General features: G+C 45.6%; 1 protein-coding gene across 1 annotated transcript; it reads left to right on the plus strand.

Annotated features, from left to right (window-relative positions):
- Positions 1-1,739: 1,739 nt before the first annotated feature.
- COMMD7 (COMM domain containing 7) lies at positions 1,740-21,386 on the plus strand. Its single transcript, XM_043602597.1, has 9 exons — positions 1,740-1,958; positions 9,350-9,403; positions 9,497-9,599; positions 18,420-18,476; positions 18,562-18,599; positions 19,241-19,331; positions 19,642-19,691; positions 20,070-20,118; positions 20,641-21,386. Exons 1-9 carry the CDS (start codon positions 1,875-1,877, stop codon positions 20,715-20,717), a joined length of 603 nt encoding a protein of 200 aa, XP_043458532.1. The 5' UTR covers positions 1,740-1,874; the 3' UTR covers positions 20,718-21,386.
- The last annotated feature ends 417 nt before the right edge of the window (positions 21,387-21,803 follow it).

A 21,803-nucleotide genomic window follows, 5' to 3' on the forward strand; every position in this document is an offset into this window, starting at 1 on the left:
GTCGGTTAAGCGTCCGACTGCAGCTCAGGTCATGATCTCATGCTTTGTGGGTTTGAGCCCCACATCAGGTTCTGTGCTGACAGCTCAGAACCTGGAGCCTGCTTCAGATTCTGTGTCTCCCTCTCTGCCCCTCCCCTGCTCATGCTCTGTCTCTGTCTCAAAAATAAATAAAAACATTAATTTTTAAAAAATAAACATTAAACTTTTTTTAATAAATAATTTAAAGAAACATACTTAAAAGCACATTTCATTGTATGTAAATTATACCTCAACAAAGTTGATTTAACACCTAAAGATATGAATAAATATCTGGGGCATACGAATAATGCTAGGGCATTATATTTATTCAGGGATATTTCTTAAAAGGTTAAAAATATTGTAATATAAAAATTCCTGGAGGGTGAGTCAGGGGGCTTGAGTTCAGTTCCTATCTGTCCGTAACTTGAAGGTTTACTCTCTTCCAGGTAACTTGGAGTTGGACAAGTGCTCTGCATATATTTTCAAAGCACTTTGTGCTTCTTGGCATCAGTTAACAATTTCATGCACATGTGAGTTTCCCATGTGTGTGTCTGCTATCCTGAGTAAACTCTGACTTGTCCCAAGTCAGGCACCGCATCTGGTTGCAGTGTGGTATCCCAGCACCTGTCATGGCATCTACTCCATAGTGGACACCGGATATTATCTAATGAATGAGTACATGAGTGAAATAATGACTAAAGGGGAGGTGCTTGGCCTCTAGGTAGAAGGCATTTTGTTCATACCCGTCCAGAGGGTATTTAGTAAAAGGTAGAGAAGAAAGCCTGGTAGGGAAAGCCAGCCAATCCTTTCCATGGTCTCCCATTCCACGTTTCTAGGCACCACCTCCCTACCCTCAAAGTTGAGTGCAGGGGTAGGTGAAGAGGCTCTTGGACTTGGGAGTCCTGTCCTAGGTTCCAGGGAGCATCTCTCAGTTTTCTTCTTTGTCCAATGGAGATCAGGGTAAAAGTTACTTGAGGCTGTGGGAGGTCCTTGGGAAGAGACAGACTGGGGGTTAAAGTGTTTCAGGGGCTGCAGTGATTACCACTGTCATAATAATCTCACTTCATGGACCTGACCACCACCACCCTTCCTGGTATTATCACAGTATTAGTACTTCTTTGGGGCAGTGTCCTCCACTCCAGAGGTTCTCAAAGCATGATCCCTAAGTACTTGCTGGAAATCCAAGTTCTCAGGCTCCACACTAGACCCTTCCAGATGAGATGCTTTGGGGGTGGGGCCCAGCAATCTGCTTTACAACAAGACCTCCAGAAGATGCTGATGCAAGCCCAACTTTGAGACCTTACTGCTCTGCTCTGATATAAGCTCTCCTGGGGACACTGGGCCTGCACTGTTCACTTCTCTATCCGCGGGGCCTGGCATGGTCAGCGTGCAATTAATATCTGCTGAATGCATAATAACTATCACAATGATAGCCACTAACCATTGATTGAGGGCCTCCTTTGTGCCAGGCTATGTTCTGAACATTTTAGGAGGATTAGCTCAGTTAAGCAGCCGTCGCTGGGATCACGTTACAGATAGGGAAACTGAGGCTCAGAGAGGCCAAGGGTATTGAGGTGTTCTGGGGTCACCTAGCGGCTGGACTCCTCCGGCCTCTCCAGGTGTCGCAGCGGCCGCACGCTCCTACTGCTCAGCCAGGGCGCCCTGCCCCGCCCCGCCCCGGGGCCCGCGCGTGTCCGCGGCTCCGCGAGTGCCCCGCCCCGAGGCCGGCCGGGGGAGGAGCGCGGCGGCGGCCGGAGGGCCCGTGGCGAAAGTGCGGCTGCGGAAGCTCGGCGAGGCGGGCGGCGGCGAGGGAGGAAGCTGGGAGGCGGCGGGCGCTGCGAGGCCGGGCCGACGCCATGGGCCGCCTGCACTGCACGCAGGACCCGGTGCCCGAGGCCGTGGGCGGCGACATGCAGCAGCTGAACCAGCTGGGCGCGCAGGTGGGCCGGGCGGCCGGGGCGCGGGCCCGCGACGGTCCCGAGGGCCGAGGGAGGGGAGGGGTGTGGGCCGAGGGCCGCCAGGGGGCGGGGAGAGTCCGGGGCGCGGTGTGGCCTTAGGGACATTCAGGGGCGGGCTGAGAGGGAAATTGGGGTCTGAGGACAGTTCGGGGGGCCGAGGGCTCTAAGGAGGCCTTAGGGCCAGCTGAAGGGTCCCGGGGGCGTGGGGACTCAGACGTGGGACTTCCGGGAGGCGTGAGAACGGGGAGGGATCTCGGAAGAGGAATTGAGGGGAGCCTCGATGAGGCTGAAAGCATTGTGGGGAACCGAGGGAACAGACTGGGGTGTCGGGAGGCCTAGGGAGTTTGGGGAGTTGTGGAATTTGAGACGTTCAGTAGGGAGGCCAACTGGGGAGACTGGGGGTCTTTGCATCCCCTGGGAGCCCGGGGGTGGGGGTGGGGGAGCCTGGAGTAGGGGCAGGTAATCCGGGGTCGCATGTGGGTTTGGGTAATGGCCAGGCCAGGGTGGGACTGTCCTACCTCCCAATTAAGAGGAATACCTGGCAGTCCTCAAAGAAAGAAGCCATATAGTCTACATAGTGGAGGACCCCTCCCCCGCCCCCCACCTTGATAGTGGAAGTGGGGAGGCTGATTTTTGCCTGTTCTGGCAGCAAATGCCAGCCAGCCGACTTCCTGTCCTTGTGCTGGTCGAGATGCCCTTTTCAAAGCACCAAGGCAGCGAAAATAAATAGGTTAAAATGACACTTCTCACCACCATTGTAAAGGTGCATCTGTTCCCCCCACCAAGTCTTAACTTCCCAGGAGATGGGGTTCCCTGTCCTTCATCTCAGCATCCCCTACAACCTACTGTTTTCTCCTAAAGTAATTGCAGTGCCAGACATATTCTGAAGCCCCTTTGTCCAACAGAAATAAATTGCGAGCCACATGTCTAATTTTACATTTTCTAGCAGTCACATGTAAAAATTAAAAAGAAGGTGCCTGGTTGTGACTCTTGATCTGAGGATTGGGTGTTCAAGTCCCACATTGGGAGTAGAGATTACTTGACAATAAAATCTCTAATAAATAAGTAAAGAAATAAATAAACAGAAAGCTAATTTAATGTTTTCTTTAATCCAGTATATTAAAATACTATCATTTCAACATCTAATCCACATAAAAATTAATGGGGGATATTTTACTTTTTTTAATTTTTTTTTCAATGTTTTTATTTATTTTTGGGACAGAGAGAGACAGAGCATGAACGGGGGAGGGGCAGAGAGAGAGGGAGACACAGAATCGGAAACAGGCTCCAGGTTCTGAGCCATCAGCCCAGAGCCCGATGCGGGGCTCGAACTCACGGACTGCGAGATCGTGACCTGGCTGAAGTCGGATGCTTAACCGACTGCGCCACCCAGGCGCCCCAGCTTTTTAGTACTAATTTTTCTGATTCTGGTGTGCGTTTCACATTTACAGCATATCTCAAATTAGACTAGCCTTTTTCTTTTTAATAGGGTTTTGAGTTTTTTTCTTTATTTTAGAGAGAGAGCCCAAGCTGGGGAGAGGGGGAGAGAGAGAAAGAATGAATCTCAAGCAGGCTCCATGCTCAGCGTGAGCCCAACAAAAGACTGAATCCTGCCACCCTGGGATCATGACCTGAGCTGAAATCAAGATGCTCAACCAACTGAGCCACCCAGATGTCCCTAGACTAGCCTTTTTCTTTTTTTTTTTTTAATTTTTTTTTTTTTAACATTTATTTATTTTTGAGACAGAGAGAGACAGAGCACGAACGGGGGAGGGTCAGAGAGAGGGAGACACAGAAACCGAAACATCCTCCAGGCTCTGAGCTGTCAGCCCAGAGCCTGACGCGGGGCTCGAACTCACGGACCGCGAGATCATGACCTGAGCCGAAGTCGGACGCCCAACCGACTGAGCCACCCAGGCGCCCCTAGACTAGCCTTTTTCAAGTGTTTAATAGCTACATGTGGCTAGTGGCCACTGTTTATCATACAGCACTTCTAAGTGCTTTTATGTATATTAAGTCATTAAGTCTTTACAGACACCCTAGGCAGTAGGTTTTATTATCATCCCCATTTTACAGATTAAGGAAACTGGATCACAGACTGGTTGAACAAAAATAGCTGTCATTTATGGAGCATGTACCATGTGGCAGGCACTGTTTTCAGTGCTTTATGTGTAGCAACTCTAAAAGGTAGGTGCTGGGGCGCCTGGGTGGCTTGGTCGGTTGGGCGTCCGACTTCGGCTCAGGTCATGATCTCACGGTCCCTGAGTTCAAGCCCCGCGTCAGGCTCTGTGCTGACAGCTCAGAGCCTGGAGCCTGTTTCCGATTCTGTGTCTCCCTCTCTCTCTGCTCCTCCCCCATTCATGCTCTGTCTCTGTCTCAAAAATAAACGTTAAAAAAAGTTTAAAAAAAAATAAAAGGTAGGTGCTGTTATAATTCCCATTTTACAGATAAGAAAAATGGTTCAGGGAAAGAAATTGACCTGTTTTGTTTTTTTTTAATGTTTATTTATTTACTTTTGAGAGAGAAGCAGGGGAGGGATAGAGAAAGGGAGACACAGAATCTGAAGCAGGCTCCAGGCTCCAAGCTGTCAGCACAGAACCCAACGCAGGGCTTGAACGCCTGAAACGTGAGATCATGACCCGACCTGGAGTCTGACACTTAACTGACTGAGCCGCCCAGACACCCCAGAAATTGATCTGTTTAAGGTCAGGCACCGGGGGTGGTAGAACCCGGAATTCAGGACCTGATGCTTGATTTTAGATTCTGGGGGATTAAATATACAGAACAGAGCTTTCCAGATGACCTCCCTACCCAGGTTGCTTAGCTTTTACTTGTATGTGTGGCAGGATTTTCTGGAAGACTTCCATGTGGAGAATAAAGATTCTGCTGCTAAAAAACTTTTTTGAAGCGACAGGATGCTATGACGCCTAAGGTTACCCCCTCCAATTTGGTATTCATGGAAAAATATAAACCACGTCCTTTAAAATCAGAGCTTGCTTTTTACTCATTCTAACCTTAAACTACACTCTGGACCTTTAACCCTTTTCTCTTAAGTTTATTTATTAATTTTAGTAATGTCTACACCCAGTGTGGGGCTCAGACTCACAACCCCGAGAGATCAAGAAGTGCGTGCTCTTCTGGCTGAGCCAGCCAGGTGCCCCTTTACCTTGGTTTTTAACACAGAAAGCTTCTTCCTGATGAGCAACTTAGCAGAGTCCTTTCCCTGCCTTTTGTTGGGTGATCAGATTTCCCCGAGTACCCACTCTATTAGCCGAATTTATTTTGAAGTCTGAGGCCTATATATCAAGGAGAAAAAGAATCATTGTATTAATGTGGGCATCACCATTTGTTGCTCACTCTGTGGGTGTTTATCTGAATGCCCTACTGTACCCAAATAGCCACTAAACACAGTGAGGTGTGCAAAGGGTTGATGGACACAGCCTCGTATGCTGGGGAAATTTTGATCTGCTAGGGCAGGTCAGAAAATGGAGACAAAGTACAGTGCTGAGTTCACCTAGATACATCCTGTAATGGCTTGGACCAGTCCTAGGTAATGTGGAGCCTTGAGAATATGATTTTAAAAATCAGAATTTGGAGGGCACCTGGGTGGCTCCATCGGTGAAGCGTCCGACTTTTCACTCAGGTCGTGATCTCACGGTCTTTGAGTTCGAGCTCCTCAAGCTGTGCTGACAGCTCAGAGCCTGGAACCTGCTTGGGATTCTGTGTCTCCCTCTCTCTCTGTCCCTCCCCTGCTCACTCTCTCTCTCTCTCTCTCTCTCTCTCAAAAATAAACAAAAAATATTTTAAAAACAAAATAAAAGTAATTTTTAGAATGGTTATTTGAGAGGAAAATCAGAAAAATATAAAGAAGAATGAGGCGCCTAGGTGGCTCAGTTGGTTGAGTGTCCGACTCTTGATATCAGCTCAGGTCCTAATCTTGCAGTCTTGGGATCGAGTGGAGTGTCAAATGGACTCTTGCGTGGGGAGCCTGCTTGGGATTCTCTCTCTCCCTCCCTTCCCCCATCCCCCCTACTCCCACCTCCCCACTGTCCCCCTCACATGGGCATGTGTGCACTCTCTCAAATTAAATAAATGAACATTAGAAAAAAAAGAAACGGTCTGTAATCCTCTCATCTAGCTATAAATGAAAGCAACACATGCAGTTAGAAAATTTAAACAGTATTCAAGATATAAAGTTAAAATACCTGTTTCTCTTCTCTGCAGAAATTGACATTTTAATAGTTTCTTGTGTATCTTTGGAGAAAAAAAAAGTCTGCCTCTGCCTGTATATATATGGGTAGCCTTTAAAACATTTTCTTTTTTACACAAGAGATTAGACTAGCCTCTTTCTCTTTTGCATGATATTCTTTGAAATGCATCTACCATAATTTGTTTAACTAGCCCTCTGTTAATAGACACTTCAGTTGCTTTCAGTCTTTTGTTTTTCTGAACAGTGCTGCCTATGAACTGCTTTGTGTAAATGTGGCTGGGTTTACCTTTGGGAACATATCTGAAGGGTGTTCTTCCTGCAATCAATTACTAGGTCAAGAGATATGAGCATTTAAACATTAGATATGACTATCAGGGCGCCCGGGTGGCTCAGTTGGTTAAGCGTTCCACTTCAGCTCAGGTAATGATCTCATGGTTCGAGCCCCACATGGGGCTCACTGCCATCAGTGTGGAGCCCACTTCAGATCCTCTGTCTCCCTCTCTCTCTGCCTTTCTCCCCACTCGCACTGTCTCTCAAAAATAAACGTTTTTTAAAAATAAATTAAAAAATAAAAATTAGATATGACTATCAAATTGCTGTCTGGAAAGGTTGCCCCAGTTTGTCCTCCCATCAGCAGTGGGAGCACATCTGTTTCCTGGCACTTACTTGCATCAGCACTGGTGTCATCAGACCTTTATTTTTGAAGATTTGATAAGTAAAGCAGTGGCATTTCCTTATTTTGCTTATTTGCATTTCTCATCTGGAATGATCTGGAGCATCTTTCCATGTATTCGCTAGTGAGAACAGTTAAGATTTTGATTTCTCGGATGGTGATGGGCAGGTGAGCATTCCAGAGGGAGACAGCTATGCAGATACAAAAAGGCAAAGAATGAGGAAAGTATTTAGGGAGATTTATTCAACAAATACTTAACTATGCACTTTCATTAACTAAGGCTCTGTGACCATACAAACGTATACAAGGAACCTTCTCTGCTAAGACAAGTCTTTTCTTATCAAGATTTAAAATTCTAGGTGCCCTCAGGCAAGGTTCCAAGAGGGAGCCTTAGAAGTTAAGAATCTGGGTAGGTCACTTTCTTGTTGGGAGGGTCATTGTGTCTTGGCAGAGCATTGAAGGATAAAGGAGGGTTTGGAAAAGTGGAGATAGGGATGGGGGACAGCATGTCCTGCCGACCAGATTAAGTTGAGGCTCCCCTTGAGAGGAGACATGGGGGAATGAGGCCTCACAGGGAGTTGAGCCTGAATGCTAGGCTGAGGCCTGGAAATAGAAAAGCTGCTGGAGGGCTTCACAGCTGCTCTCTTTCTTAAAAGGCTCAGGGTGGCTAAGGGTCAGCCAAAGATCTGATGGTCCACAGATTCATAGCTGAAAAAAAAAAAAAAGGAAAACTCACAGTTTGAGGACATTGTCTGAAGCTTGTCCCTGACTTTTCTTGTTTTTACCTTATAGAATCAGCAGTTAGGCAAAGCTGTTATCATAAATACCACAGAAAGACAACCCCTGGGTCAGCATTGGTTAAAATGTTTCCAGGGAATATCTGTGAAGTTTTGAGAAGGTAGATACTTATGTGCCATTGGCTGGTGGAAATGTAAATCCATGCAACTTCTTGGCAAGGCAACTTGGCACCATTTTACACAGAATTTAAAATGCACATATTATTTGACCTAAGAAATTTTTAAAAAGTATTTTGTAGGCACGTATGTCAAAAAAATATGTGGGAGGATATTCATTGCAGCATTGCAGTAACATCAACAAAGCACATGTGCACACACACGGATATACACACACACACACTAATGTTCATCCCTAGGGAGCTAAATTATACTGTCTATGCAGTTGAATATCATGCACTTGTTAAAAGAACTGGGTAGAGGGGCACCTGACTGGCTCAGTCGGTGGAGCGTGTGTCTCTTGATCTCTGGGTTGTGAGTTCAAACCCCCTGTTGGGTTAGAGATTACTTAAAAATAAACTCTTGGGGGGAAAAACTGGGTAGAATTATATCTACTGACAAGATCAATCTCTAAGATATAATTGAATGTAAAAAGGCAAGATGCAGTGTGTGGGTTCACTTACATCCCATTTGTATTTATTTAATTTTTTTTTTAAGTTTATTTATTTTGAGAGACAGAGAGGGAGTGCAAGTGGGAGAGGGGCAGAGAGAGAGGAGAGAATCCCAAGCAGGGTCCACACTCAGCACAGAGCTCAATGCAGGGCTTGAACTCATGAACAGTGACATCATGGCCTGAGACAAAGTCGAGAGTCAGACACTTAACTGAGCCATCCAGGCTCCCCTAAAATAAAATCTTTAAAAAAAAAAAAAAAAAAAAAGAAGAAGAGTCTGTTCTAAGACAGTGTATAAGGAAGTGTAAATTTTACTGTTTTGTTATATACATAATAATGTTTATTGTGGGGGAAGAAATCCAGAAAATATGGATAGAGAAAACAGAAGAAAATAAAAATCACCCAAAATCTCACTCCACAGAAATAACTGCTTTAAAAAACAAGGTAGAGGGACACCTGGGTGGCTCAGTCAGTTGAGCACCCGACTTCGACTCAGGTCATGATCTCATGGTTTGTGAGTTCAAGCCCCGCGTAAGGTTCACTGTTGTCCGTGAAGAGCCCGCTTCAGATCTGTCCCCCTCTCTCTGCCCCTCCCCTACTTGGGTTCTCTCAAAAAAAAAAAAAAATAGAGAAAAAGTTTATGAAGTATGTTAACATTTGTGTGGGGCAGAATAAGAAATTATATATTTGGATTGGCTTATGTTTGAATAATAAGTATGTGGAAATATAAACAAAACAACTGCTGTTAATCTTCCAATGATTTTCCTTTCAGGCTGTGTGTGTGTGTGTGTGTGTGTGTGTATTTGGACCCTTGAGATGTGTATGTGCATGTGTGTGCATACACTCACAGTCTCTCAATACGTATCTCCCAGGTGTTCCACTAAGATATACAAGTTTTTCAGACAATATGGTGATACTGATATATTGACACTGGGTAGTGGGTATTGTGAATATTTGAACTATAAGATGATCAGACAGGTGTCAGCACCTGTGTGTTCTCTCCAAAGGGTCTATATGTGGATGAGATGTGGGAACACGACCCAGGAGTAGAATTTTGCTGATGTTCTGTGTTATTCTCTTCACAGCAGTTCTCAGCCTTGACAGAAGTGCTTTTCCACTTCCTAACTGAGCCAAAAGAGGTAAAGTACCTTGTGATAAGGAGAGTGCTGAGTGTGGGTCTACAGCCCTGAGATGCTTAGAAAGTGAAGGCCTGGCTTGTTCCCTCTCTGCAGGTGGAAAGGTTTCTGGCTCAGCTCTCTGAGTTTGCCACCACCAATCAGATCAGCCTTGGCCCTCTCAGAAGCATTGTGAAAAGCCTCCTTCTGGTTCCAAATGGTGAGTAGCCTCTCTTAGCAGCTGAGGCCAGAGACGTTCTTTGAACAGTGTTTCAGACCACGGAGTTGGCAAGCGTGCTTTGGGCGCTGAGCCAGTGCATTCAATGGAGAACCAGACGTGGGCGGGACTCAGTCTAGGAGGGAAGCCAGGTACACAGATAACCGCAGTAGAGTGAACTAGAGGTACAGCTAAAAGTGCACTCTGTATCCCAGCTTCCATCCCCAAACTGCTATCTGGTCCCCTGCACAGTGTATAGAAATCGAGAGTAGGCAGTTAGCTTCCTTCTGCGAAATTAGAGCAATCTGGCAAAATATTTTGAATTTACTGATTTTTAAAATGGGGCTTATCTATATATATTTTTAAAGATTTTATTTTTGGGGGGGCGCCTGGGTGGCTCAGTTGGTTAAGTGTCCAACTTAAGCTCAGGTCATGATCTCAGGGTTTGTGAGTTCAAGTCCCACGTCGGGCTCTGTGCTGACAGCTAGAGCCTGGAGCCTGCTTCCGATTCTGTGTCTTCCTCACTCTCTCCCTTCCCCGCTCATGCTCTGTCTCTTTCTCTCTCTCTCTCTCTCAAAAATAAATAAACATTAAACATCCAACGTGGGACTTGAACTCACAACCCGGAGATCAAAAGTCACATGTTCTACTGATTGAGCCAGTCAGGCAGGCACCCCACGGGCTTGTATTTTTTTTTTAATGTGGTAAAATATGCATAACGTAAATTTTACCATTTTAACCATTTGGGGCTTATATTTTGTATGTGGTTTTTCGTTCCAGATTTCTGGAAATTAATTTCCGTTGTTTTTTTTTTTTCAAAAATATTAGTCCACAATGGATTCAAAATAGAAAAGGTCTTCCATGACAGATGGTTTCAGAGGTAGAGTTTGCCTAGAGCAATCAGGAAAAGTTTCTAGCCAGGAGGGAGGCGATCACAAAGGTTTAGCTGTAGAGATATCCATTACAGCACTGTTTTAATGGTCTAGAACAATTAGAAACCAATAGCCCAATAGTTGGAGATTAGTATAATGTGCTGTTTCTACAGGGGAACATCATGGGGGTCAAAAATTCATGTTCTGAGTTAGGTAGACGTGGGTCTGTCACTCGATGAGTAGTGTGACTTTGTCCAAGTACCCTCTGTCTCCCAACCCCAAGCAGCAGCCCCTCTCTCACGTTTTCCCCCCAGTCTGAGCTTTTTCTTGGTGTGTGGAGGGGGCTTGTTTTGAAGACTGAGATAATATAAAACATATGCTTAACATAGTACCTCAGTAAAAGGTTGCTCTAATTTTTGAAATTCTGTAATAATTTAAAAAGACGCTATCAAGGAAATGTAATGATATGGAAAATCTTTCGCAGTATAATAGTTTAATAAAAATAACAGTTTATAAAACTGTTTAATAAAAATAATAGCTTATAAAACTACCACAGTCCTACTTTTGTAACAAAAACAAAAAAGAATGTTAACTGTGACTATATTATCTGGGTGGAGGGTCAGCAGGTTGTCTTGTTTATTGTTGGCTATGTTTTGCCTAAAAAGTTGCTAGAATTTGGCAACTTAATTAAAAGTTAATTTTATGTAAAGAGAGGGGCGACATTTGAGCCCAGTCTCCAAGAATGAGTCGATGCTGACCCGGCTGAAAGTGGGTGAAACAGCATCCCCGGTTTGCACGTTTTACAAATTGGTAACGGGCTGATGTTCCCCAGGCTCAGCCCGGTGCTGCGCTGAAAGTTGGGCGCCCTCCCATGTCACTGTACAGGTCCTTTCCTTTGCCTGTCATAGGTTCCTGATGTTCTGGGGGCTCGAATCAGAACCTCCCAATGTTTCCAACTGTGACATTTTCCCATCCTCTGTGTGTGTGATTCTCGCGTTTTTTGCTCTCGTGGCGGGTTAAAGGCACGTGAACCAAAGGCTGTAGGAGAATGTGCGGTCTTTTGTAACGCAGGCATACATTTTTCATTGCACACCTACAACAGTGCGGAGCTGTTGGAGAGTCAGAAGGGAAAGATCCCCTTTGACCCTCATGCTGCTCTTGTCTGCAGACACCATCGCAATTTAATTTTGCTGTGTATCCTTTTATATTTTCACACGCGTGTGCATTCATGTTCTGTTTGCCGTAAATGGTGGTAAACCATAAAAGTGCTCGTGCAGCTTGTGTTTTGTCATACCTGTTACGTCATGGGGACCCGTCCATGTGAACCTCATTCTTCTCAGGGCTGTATGTGCCGTGGACTGGATGTATCTTTTAACCATCTGTCTCCTGCGGCTGGACATTTTAGTTCTAGCCCTTCACTCTTAGAAACAGTGCCGTGGTGAACATCCTTAGGACATTGTGCCCTCCCGAGTGTGAGCGTTAGGATAGCTGCCCGGCATGCAGATCTTCTTTCTCATTCTCTAGCCTACATCTGTGGGAGTGGGTTTGTCTGCAGGTGGGGACCTGTCCACCCAACAGCTGTTGTGGACACTGATTTTTCAGGAGACCTCTGTCTTCTGGCGTCCCTGCCTCCCTCCTTTGCTGTCTTCCTTAGCTCTGCTCCCCATGCCCCTCAGCCCTGTCAGACTGCCTTCACCCCTCCCCAGCCCGGGAACTCCCACCAGAAAGCCTTCCTAAACCACTTCAGTCTGCAGTGACCTCCCTTCCTCTCAGCTCCCGAGAGATGGTGTTTATCTACAGTTACCATTTTGGGCCACAGTCACTTACAGTTTTCTATTGTTCATGCTGTTTTACATGTGTCTGTTTTGTGGCTTCGACAGAGAGCTTGTTCTTTGAAGTCAGAGGAAGATCTCGTACTTCTTTCCTGAGCCAAGGTTACAAGTAAAGTGATGACATGAAGCGATGCTCAGTATATGCTGCGCGAGTTGAACTGAACTTGGGGGATCCTGTCGCCTCCCAGGGGATGTCGGGCGTACGTTTTTCAGGCAAGATTGGTTGTCATTGTTTACAGCAGATCATTTTGTATAGGTGCAGAGAACCCCAAGGAACTCAGCATACCAATCAAGAGATGGGCTTTTCAGTCTCACATGGATTCGAGGGTCGATCACATCACCTATGTAGCTATTCAGCCTTGGGCAAATCAACCTCAGTTTCACATCTGAAAAATGAAGCGATAAGAGCAGTTTATGGTGGTGGCATTAGGAACGAATGAGTTAATATATGCAAAGCACTTAATTCGGTGCTTGCTAAGCTTCGATTTATGTATTGTAGTTGATTTCAGTCCTATGACTCCTCAGACTATGAGGACTGAGCAGCTGAGAGTGTAACTTATAAGTCACTTGTCCTTTTCCTCAGCCCGGAATAAGTTCTTAGTCCTTCGTGCCTTCTTGTGGCAGTGGCGTCTCCAACGGGGCTCTTCCATCCCAGGTTCCAGCCTGGCCTGGAGGACGGTCTGCAGCACAGCGGGGGTCACGCTGCACCTCACAACTGTTTGCTTCACATGATGACATCTGTAGCCCTCAGAGTGGCGTTCAAGGCCTTTCCCAATCTCACCTGAAATACAAGGGCCTCGAGGTCCTCACCTCCTTCCTCATCCCGGGCCTGCCTTGCAGTAAGACCTCCTTGTTAGAGCTGGAGGAGCCTCAACCCTCCAGATCAGTTGTCCCCAACTTGGTGTTTTCATCCAGAAAAGGCTTATGTGGTCAGCTAGAAGCAGGAAATATGGTCCCCTCCCACTCCCCCAGCCTTGGAACCTTGAAGAGACACACACATTAACATATCTTGGGCTCTGAAAAGTCCTGCAGTAAAGAAACCTGCTTATCCGGTATCTGAGAAACAGTTAACCATGAAACCCTCCTTCTCCTTCTCCTTCTCCTTCTCCTCCTCCTCCTCCTCCTCCTTGTAGGGGGAGGGTCAAGTAAAACCTTTTTGTAAAGGCTGATCTGGTCTAATCTTTGTCTTGTAGATAGAGACAGAGCCCTAGAGAGAAGTGACTTGCTTAGAATCTTACAGTAGAAAAGCTGGGGCTACTACCTCCCTTGGTTGGTGTAAACCCAGTGGTTTGTGTGTGTGTGTTTTAATGTTTTTCTTTTACTAACTAGTGTGTAATTCTTAAAAAAAACACCTGACTTCAGGGACACCTGGGTGGCTCATTCGGTTAGGTGTCTGACTTCAGCGCAGGTCATGACTTTGCAGTTTGTGAGTTGGAGCCCATGGAGCGTCGGGCTCCGTGCTGACAGCTCAGAGCCTGGAGCCTGCTTTGGATTCTGTGTCTCCCTCTCTCTGCCCCTTGCCCGCTCACGCTCTGTCTCTGTCTCTCTCTCTCAAAAATAAATGAACATTAAAAAAAATTTTAAAAAAACACCTGACTTCAATAGTTATCAGCCCATAGCCAGACTGTTTCATGTACAACCCGTCCACTTCTCACTGCTCTCCAAACTGGATTATTTTAAAGCAAGTCTCAGGTCATATCATTTCATTTCTGAATACCTGATTACCATCTCTAAAAAATAAATTTTTTCCCCCTTATCAAACCACAGTGCCATTATCTAAAATTAAAATATGCAGTCAGTGTTCTAGTGTCCCCATTGTCTCACACATTTTATTTGTCTATAGTTGGTTGCTTTCGTCAGGATCCAGGGAAGGCCCCGCATTGCATTTGGTTGCTGGATGTCCCTCGTATGCTTACTTGTCACCACGGCTACTTAACAGCTTTGAGATCTTGAGCCGAGTTACTGAACCTCTCTGAAAATCTGTTTTCTTCAGAAAACAGAGCTCCTAATAGTAGCTCATATATCATTATATGAATAAAGATAATAACTGTAAAATCCTTCAGTAAGCGGTGGCCGCACTGTTGCTAATATTATGATTGTTGTTATCATTACGAGTTGTCTCCCAGACACAGGGAGCTCCCAGATTACAGATTACTTGGCTGTAGGGCTACTACTGAAGTCTGGTTTTATTTTTTTATTAAAAAAAATTTTTTTTTACTTTTTTTGTTTTTTACTTTTATTTTAAAATTTTTGAGAGACAGAGAGAGACAGAGCATGAATGGGGAAGGAGCAGAGAGAGAGGGAGACACAGAACTTGAAGCAGGCTCCAGGCTCTGAGCTGTCGACACAGAGCCTGATGTGGGGCTCGAACTCATAGACCACGAGATCATGACCTGGGCTGAAGTCAGACATTTAACCGACTGAGCCACCCAGGTGCCCCTATTAAGAAAAAAATTTTTAATGTTTACTTATTTTTGAGAGAGACACACAGTGTGAATGGGGGAGGGACAGAGAGAGAGGGAGATACAGAATCTGAAGCAGCCTCCAGGCTCTGAGCTATCAGCACAGAGCCCAATGCAGGGCTCGAACCCACGAACTGTGAGATGGTGACCTGAGCCAAAGTCAGATGCGCAACTGACTGGGCCACCCAGGCACCCCAAAGCCTGGTTTTATTTTAATACGTAGCAAGATATGTGGCCCTTGTGGACACTCAGTAACTGTTTTTTTTACGAAAAGTTGATAACTCCCCTTCATTTCTCCCAAAGGAGTTCTTTCTGGCTGGGCAAAAATAGAGTAATCAACAGTGAACAATAGTCACAAATGGTATTAAACAGCTGTAGAACTAAGTTCCCCAGGACTCCCAACCTCACTTCCCTCTATTACTTCTTTCTATGGCACTTTTTAGTCATATTCTATATGGCTTTCTTACTTGTTACATTATTGTTGTGGTCTTTCTCTTCCTGAGAGACTGTAAGCCTCACAACCGCAGACATTGATGTTTGCCAGCATCTAGCATCGTGCTGGCACTAGTAGGTGCTCAGTAAATGCATGCACAGTGACTATGACTTCTGTCCTTCCGTGAACTTCAGGGAAGTGGATTCAGCTGGTCAGCCTTCAGGGTCAGTGATGGCTCACTAAATGTGGCTTACCATCATCTCCCATCTGCTTCCTTCTCCTGGAGTTTTAACCAAGGCTTAGTTCTTTTCCTTGAGTTTCCTTTATTACACAGAATAAGCCTATGTAGATTTTTGGCTAGTAGAACAATTCGCTAATTTCCCAACTGTTTCCTGGCAAAACTGAAACTGTCCCCCTGGACATACTGTGTTGTCTCCCATACTGTTTGATGACAATAAGGGTTTACCAAAGCAACTGTTCCAGTGACAATTGGTGCTCAAGGATTTTATAAACCATCTCTGATGGTTATATGTGTGGTTTTTTTAATGTTTATTTTTGAAAGCGAGAAAGAGTGTGAATGGGGGAAGGGAAGAGAGAGAGGGAGACACAGAATCCGAAGCAGCCTCCAAGCTCTGGACACAGAGCCCAACATGGGGTTTAAACTCATGAACTGTGAGATCATGACCTTGAGGCGAAGTCGGACACTTAACCGACTGAGCCACCCAGGCGCCCCTGGTTAGATGTGTTTAAAGATGGACATTCTCAGATTTCCCCAAGTGGCATGTCCTGAGGACTCCAGCTCTGGATTTACAGTTTTCTTTCTGTGTGACATAGAGTCAAGGCTTCAGGCCTGTCTTGTGCTTAGGGCAAAGGTATCACCAAAGGAGAAAGCTGAAAAAGAAGTTAAGAGCTATAGTCAACAATTCTGTATTATAAACTTCAAAATTGCTCAGAGGCTAGATCTTAGAGTTTCTAACCACAGAAAGGAAATGATAATTATGTGATGTGATAGAGGTATTAGCTAATGCTACAGTGGCAGTCATATTGCCATATATGAATGTATCAAATCAACAGATTGTATACCTTTAACTTACACAACGTTATAGGTCAATTATATCTTAATAAAAAGAAAGGAAGATTAATTAAGGGCTTGAGGCCTAGCATGATACAAATATATATGTGTGTGTGTGTGTGTGTGTATGCACACATGTATATATTTTTTAAGATTTTTTTTTTATTTAAAATTTTTTGAATGTTTGTTTATTTTGAGAGAGAGAGCGCGAGCGAGCACATGCAGGGAAGGAGCAGAGAGAGAGGGAGAGAATCCCAAGCAGGCTCTGAGCTGTCAGCGCAGAGCCCGATGCGGGGCCCCATCTCATGAACTGGAAAATCATGACCTGAGCGGAAACCATGAGTCAGATGCTTAACCCACTGAGCAGCCACCCAGGCGCCCTGCAAATATATTTTTAAAGTACGACGTGGGCCACAACAGTGGGCACAACGGACCAAGTCTTTAGTCTCATCAAACAGACATTCTAGTGGAAAAATTGACAATAAATATGTCACATGAAACTGGGTGGTTATAAATGCAATGCAGAAAAGCGTAGCAGTAGGAGGGTGCCGGTGAAGAGCGGCTCCACCTGAAATGGAGGGGGGATGTTCAGGGAGAGGCCGGAATGACTGTGTGCAGATTTGAGGAGGAGTGTCCCCAGCAGAGGGAACTGTAAAGGCAAATGCCAGGAGGTAGGAACCTGCCTGGCATGCTGTAGAAAAAGCTGAGTGAGCAAGGGAGAGAAGAGCTTAGGGGTTCTAGAGGTGGCCAGCCGCTGCCACGCGTGTATTTCAGTGTACTTTCGGGGGTGTATCTGTTGGGTGACTTCTTGGCAGTGCAGTTGTTGACTATGTGCCTTTGCCAGATTTTCTCCCCCAAAGCTTAATCTTTCTGATCTTTCGTTTTCCTGGTAAATTAAAGGCTTCGATAGCAATCCCCCACTTCAGAGTACTTTGGGATCATCAAGCAAAATATTGGATTTGAGCTAGGTATACACTAAGGGGCTGTACATGTGGTAGTTATGAATTAATTGAATTGGCTAGGAAGTGGCCTTTTTCTAGGGCCTTTATGGCCAGGGTTTCCTGGTGTCTTGCCTTTTTTATTTCCCTATGGCTTCCTTGCTCAGTCTGATTTTGACGATAAAAGATTTCCTCCCTTTGTTTACATGGTTTATTTTGCAGCGGACAGGCTTTAGGATTGTTTTTCTGGAGTGAGATGGGGGTGGGGAGTTGGGTTTAGGGTATTACTTCAGGGCCCTCCCTGGATGGTGGTGGATATCTTCTTATTCTTTAATTCGTCATCTTCTGGAAGACTAAGAAGTGGAAAATTTTAAAGTGGTTTCCAAATTGTGACTCTAGGCTGTAGTCTGAGGTTAAACACTGAGAAGCCCAGGTTGCTGGCGACACTTTGTTTTCAGGAATTGGAGCTCGCAAGCAGAACAAAGCAGCCCCCACAGGGGAGTGATCGCAGGGCTTGTGAGGAGCTTTGCCCGGCCCCTCTGGAAGTAACTTGTGAATCATAGAGGCCAACTGTTTAGTCCGTCTTGGTTTACGTCCTGAAAGCAGGTTCTCTATGGCAGCGCTGGCCAGTGCAACTATCTAGGTAGATGGAGATGGTCTCTGATCTGTGCTGTCCAGTACCATGGCCACTGAACCCATGTGGCTGTCGAGGACTCAGAACAGCTAGTGCAACTGAGGAACAGAATTTTAAATTTTGTTTCGTTTTAATTAATTAAAACCTAAGAGGGTGCTGGGAGAAAGAAAGAAAGAAACTTTAAATAGCCACACATCTTTATGGTTACATATTGCCCAGCACAGTTCTAGGCTGTTGCCCTTACGCCCAGCCTGACGTCGAGCTCCCCAATGTTGCTTCAGGAATCTGAGGCCTTATTCTTGCCTCTGATCAGGGACCCCCCCAGCCCCAAGTCCATAAAGTCCTTTCTGTTGTCTCTAGCTTCCTTCGTACTTTCTGGAGGGGTGAACACCCGTGTTGTACAATAAATAGAACCTGCTGTCACGTTCTCCAGTCATTTCCTTTCTGCATCTTCTCCGCAGCTGGGTTGAGATCTTCCTGGAACCGGCCACGTCTTTGTGTATCCCTTTTGCCCGTTGATGCCTACTGCCAATTGATTACTGATTTGTCCTTTTTAACTGCTTTCTCCCCTGTTTCCCAGGTGCCTTGAAGAAGAGTCTCACAGCTGATCAGGTCCGGGCTGATTTCATAACTCTGGGTAGGTCATCACCGAGGGAGGTTGCTCAGGGTGACAGGCCCAGTGGCTCTTTACGATGTTAAAATCTCCTTCTTTTCTCTTACAGGTCTTAGTGAGGAGAAAGCCACTTACTTTTCTGAAAAGGTATCATAATTCCTCTTAATCAAGGTTAATTAAGATTGTTTGCTTTTATTTCATGAATAGAAACAAATGAGAAATGCCGACTAAGGAGAAACCACTCATCATTATGTGTTATTTCCCCAGCTTACTGGTTTTCATTTGATTTCATGCAAATAACATACATACAGCATTTAAACGGCACTATTTGGTGCATCTCTAATTTTTTGCCTCTGATTTGTCTGACTTTAATTGTCATACAGTTTTTGTTCCAATTTGGAACAAATCTTGGAATGAAAGAAAACATTTAGGGGCACCTGGGTGGCTCAGTTGGTTGAGTTTCCGACTTCAGCTCAGGTCATGATCTCGTGGTTCGTGAGTTCGAGCCCTGTGTCGGCTCTCTCCTGTCAGCATGGAGCCTGCTTTGGATCCTCTGTCCCCCTCTGCCTCTCAAAAGTAAATAAAACATTAAAAGAAGAAAAACATTTATATCGTCTTCTGCCCCTCTTTGCTTCCCACATCCCCCAGATCTGTGCCTATAGGCCAGGCCCTTAGTTCTGCATTCTTCGCCTTGTCTGTATAAATAAATACATTGCCGTGTTGGGGGCAGAATGAAGATGGGGGATTTTCCCCATTGTTATGACTTTGGCTTTTTGCTTTTGTTTCAGTGGAAGCAGAATGCCCCCACCCTTGCTCGATGGGCCATAGGACAGACTCTGATGATTAACCAGCTTATAGATATGGAGTGGAAATTTGGAGGTAACTAGTTAGAGCCAGTCCTGGGTCATTTGGGGGATGTAGGGCGGGGGTGCAGAGGCTTTCAGATAGCTTCCAGGGGGAGGACAGGTCCTCAGTCCTCAAAGACGACTGGGGCCAGCAGCGGCTGCTCTGTATTGCCACTGGCCAGCTGTTTCTATCCATGGCTCTCAGTAAGTTGACTTCCTGAAGAGCACATTTTGCTGTCCTCATACTCGTCCCCACACGGCTTCTGCTGGACAGCCTGCAAGATTGGGGTGTTCAGAGTCCGTTGTCAACCCATCACTTATTACTTTTCTCTTTTGTGTCACAGTGACATCCGGGAGCAGTGAACTGGAAAAAGTGGGAAGTATTTTTTTACAAGTAAGTTTCCTGATCTGTGAAAATGGGTAGATTTTTGACTTGGTTAATAATTATAAAATCGACATTGGATTTTTTTTAATACCCAGTTTGGATGTGGAGGTCCTGTGTATCTCCGAGCAGTATTGTCAGCCAAAAATGTGGCCACTGACACGCCTACTCTCGGATTAATAGGATCCTGACATTGTTCTTAAAAGCTCGATTGTTCTGTAATCATGCAAATTGTTAGAAGTTTCAGTGATAGACGCCCAGACCGCTCCCGTCCTACTCTCAAGTCCGAAGCTGGATGCTTTGATATTTAAGTGGAAGGATTTCAAGAATTTCTTTGCCCAGTTGTCATCATTTTAATTTCAGCTTTTTATTTCTTCTTTTTTTAATCAGTTAAAGTTGGTGGTTAAGAAAGGAAATCAAACTGAAAACTTGTACATAGGTGAGTCCGAATTCCCATTTGAGCCTTTTCACTCTTCCCGCGTTCTCCTCAGTCTGTGGGCTCGTGAAGCACCACAAATCATTTCTTCTAGCACAAAGTCATAACGGAGCTGTGGAGGAGCCATTCCGCTGCCTCTCCTCTCGTAAATAATAAGCCGTCGGCAGGTTGGAGACCCCACAGTTGAAGGGCCTCTTTGAGAAAGGGAAAGCGCAGGGAGAAGGGACGGCAAGACTGAAGAGCAAGCAGCCCTTGCTGCAGAAGTCGCGTTGAGCGTCCTGACTAATGTCCTTTCATCTCTTTGTGCTGTGGAGTTAGGCCGCTTTTAAATTCTGTACGGAGCCGAGAGAACCCTTCTCTGCTCAAGGGCTCAGTTCTTTATTATGGTCAATTACCCATCAAGAGCTGCTTAGATGTACTAAGTCAAAAAAGAAACAGAAAAAACTCTTTCGGTGGAAATTCGTTTTCTCGGATGATTCTGTGGAGTTGGAAACATGTACCTGAAGCTGAATTTTCTCTCCCCAGAATTAACCTTGCCCCAGTTCTACAGCTTCCTGCACGAGATGGAGCGGGTCAGAGCCAGCATGGAGTGTTTCAGCTGATGTCTGGCCCCCTTCCCTGCCCCCTCCCCTTCCATGGGTGGCTGCTCTGAGAGGCGCCTCACCCACAGGCCTGTGGGGTGCTGATAACAGCCCTGCTTGCTTCTCGGGAGCCCAGGTGCAAAGGTTTCTGGAAAACAAGAGGATTAAGTACTTAAAGAGCCCTACACGATTACTCTGTGAATCCTTTGTGAAGGGAACCTCCAGCACCTATATCTCCCAGGACACTTTTTAGGTATTCAGACAGGCTATTGCTTCTCAGATTCAGGGGAGGAAATAAGTTGTCACTTCCCCATCAAAGTTTCAGAGTAAACAGATGGTGCCATCACTCAAGATGCCCGCTGATCACCCTCCCCTCCAAAAAGCAAGGGCTTATTTATGGCTGAGGAAGAGGCGGACTCGATGGCTGACACACGTGGGGAGCCCCAGCAATCTGTGCGCGCCCTGCCTCGGTGGTGGTGGCGGTGGTGGTGGTGCATGGCTAATCAGTTTTGAACGGGGCACCTGTGTATAAATACTTGCTTCGTCTGCTCAGAAAAGAACCGAGGCCAACCTCTGTCCTCATTTCGGGTCGTGCCCTGTTGTGTTGTAATGAGGCTATTTTAGCTTGTTTTGGTTCAGGCTGACCTTCTCTGTTGGTTAGATGTTGAATAAAAAAGGTTCTGAAGAAAAGGTGTGAATCCAGTTGTCTCTGTGCATGGATGAAAGAGTCATCTGCCTCGCAGAACACCGTTGCTCTAATCTGCAACGCTTATTTTCCCGGTTTTGGGGAAGGCCCTGCGTCTTCTGTGAAACTGTCGTCCAAAGTTGGAATCCATAAGATCAGTTCAGGGGAGATTCAGGTTAAAAACATTACAAAGATCGTAGCGTACGAATGCTTCGTGTTCCCCTGACTCTGGGCCCCCACCTCGTGTGTGATTTCTCCCCTCCTGCCTCATCCCTCCTCCTCGGGAATTTTTTAAATTGAGCATAGATGATACATGGCCGTGATCGTGTAGTGGTTTAGTCCTCTGCGTTGTGAATAGATAATACGTGCCCGTGGTTCAGAAGGTACATTGTGAAGTAATTTGTGCCTCACGCCCATTCCCT

Source organism: Prionailurus bengalensis, chromosome A3 (assembly GCF_016509475.1).
Source record: "Prionailurus bengalensis isolate Pbe53 chromosome A3, Fcat_Pben_1.1_paternal_pri, whole genome shotgun sequence".
NCBI classification, from domain to species: Eukaryota; Metazoa; Chordata; class Mammalia; order Carnivora; family Felidae; genus Prionailurus; species Prionailurus bengalensis.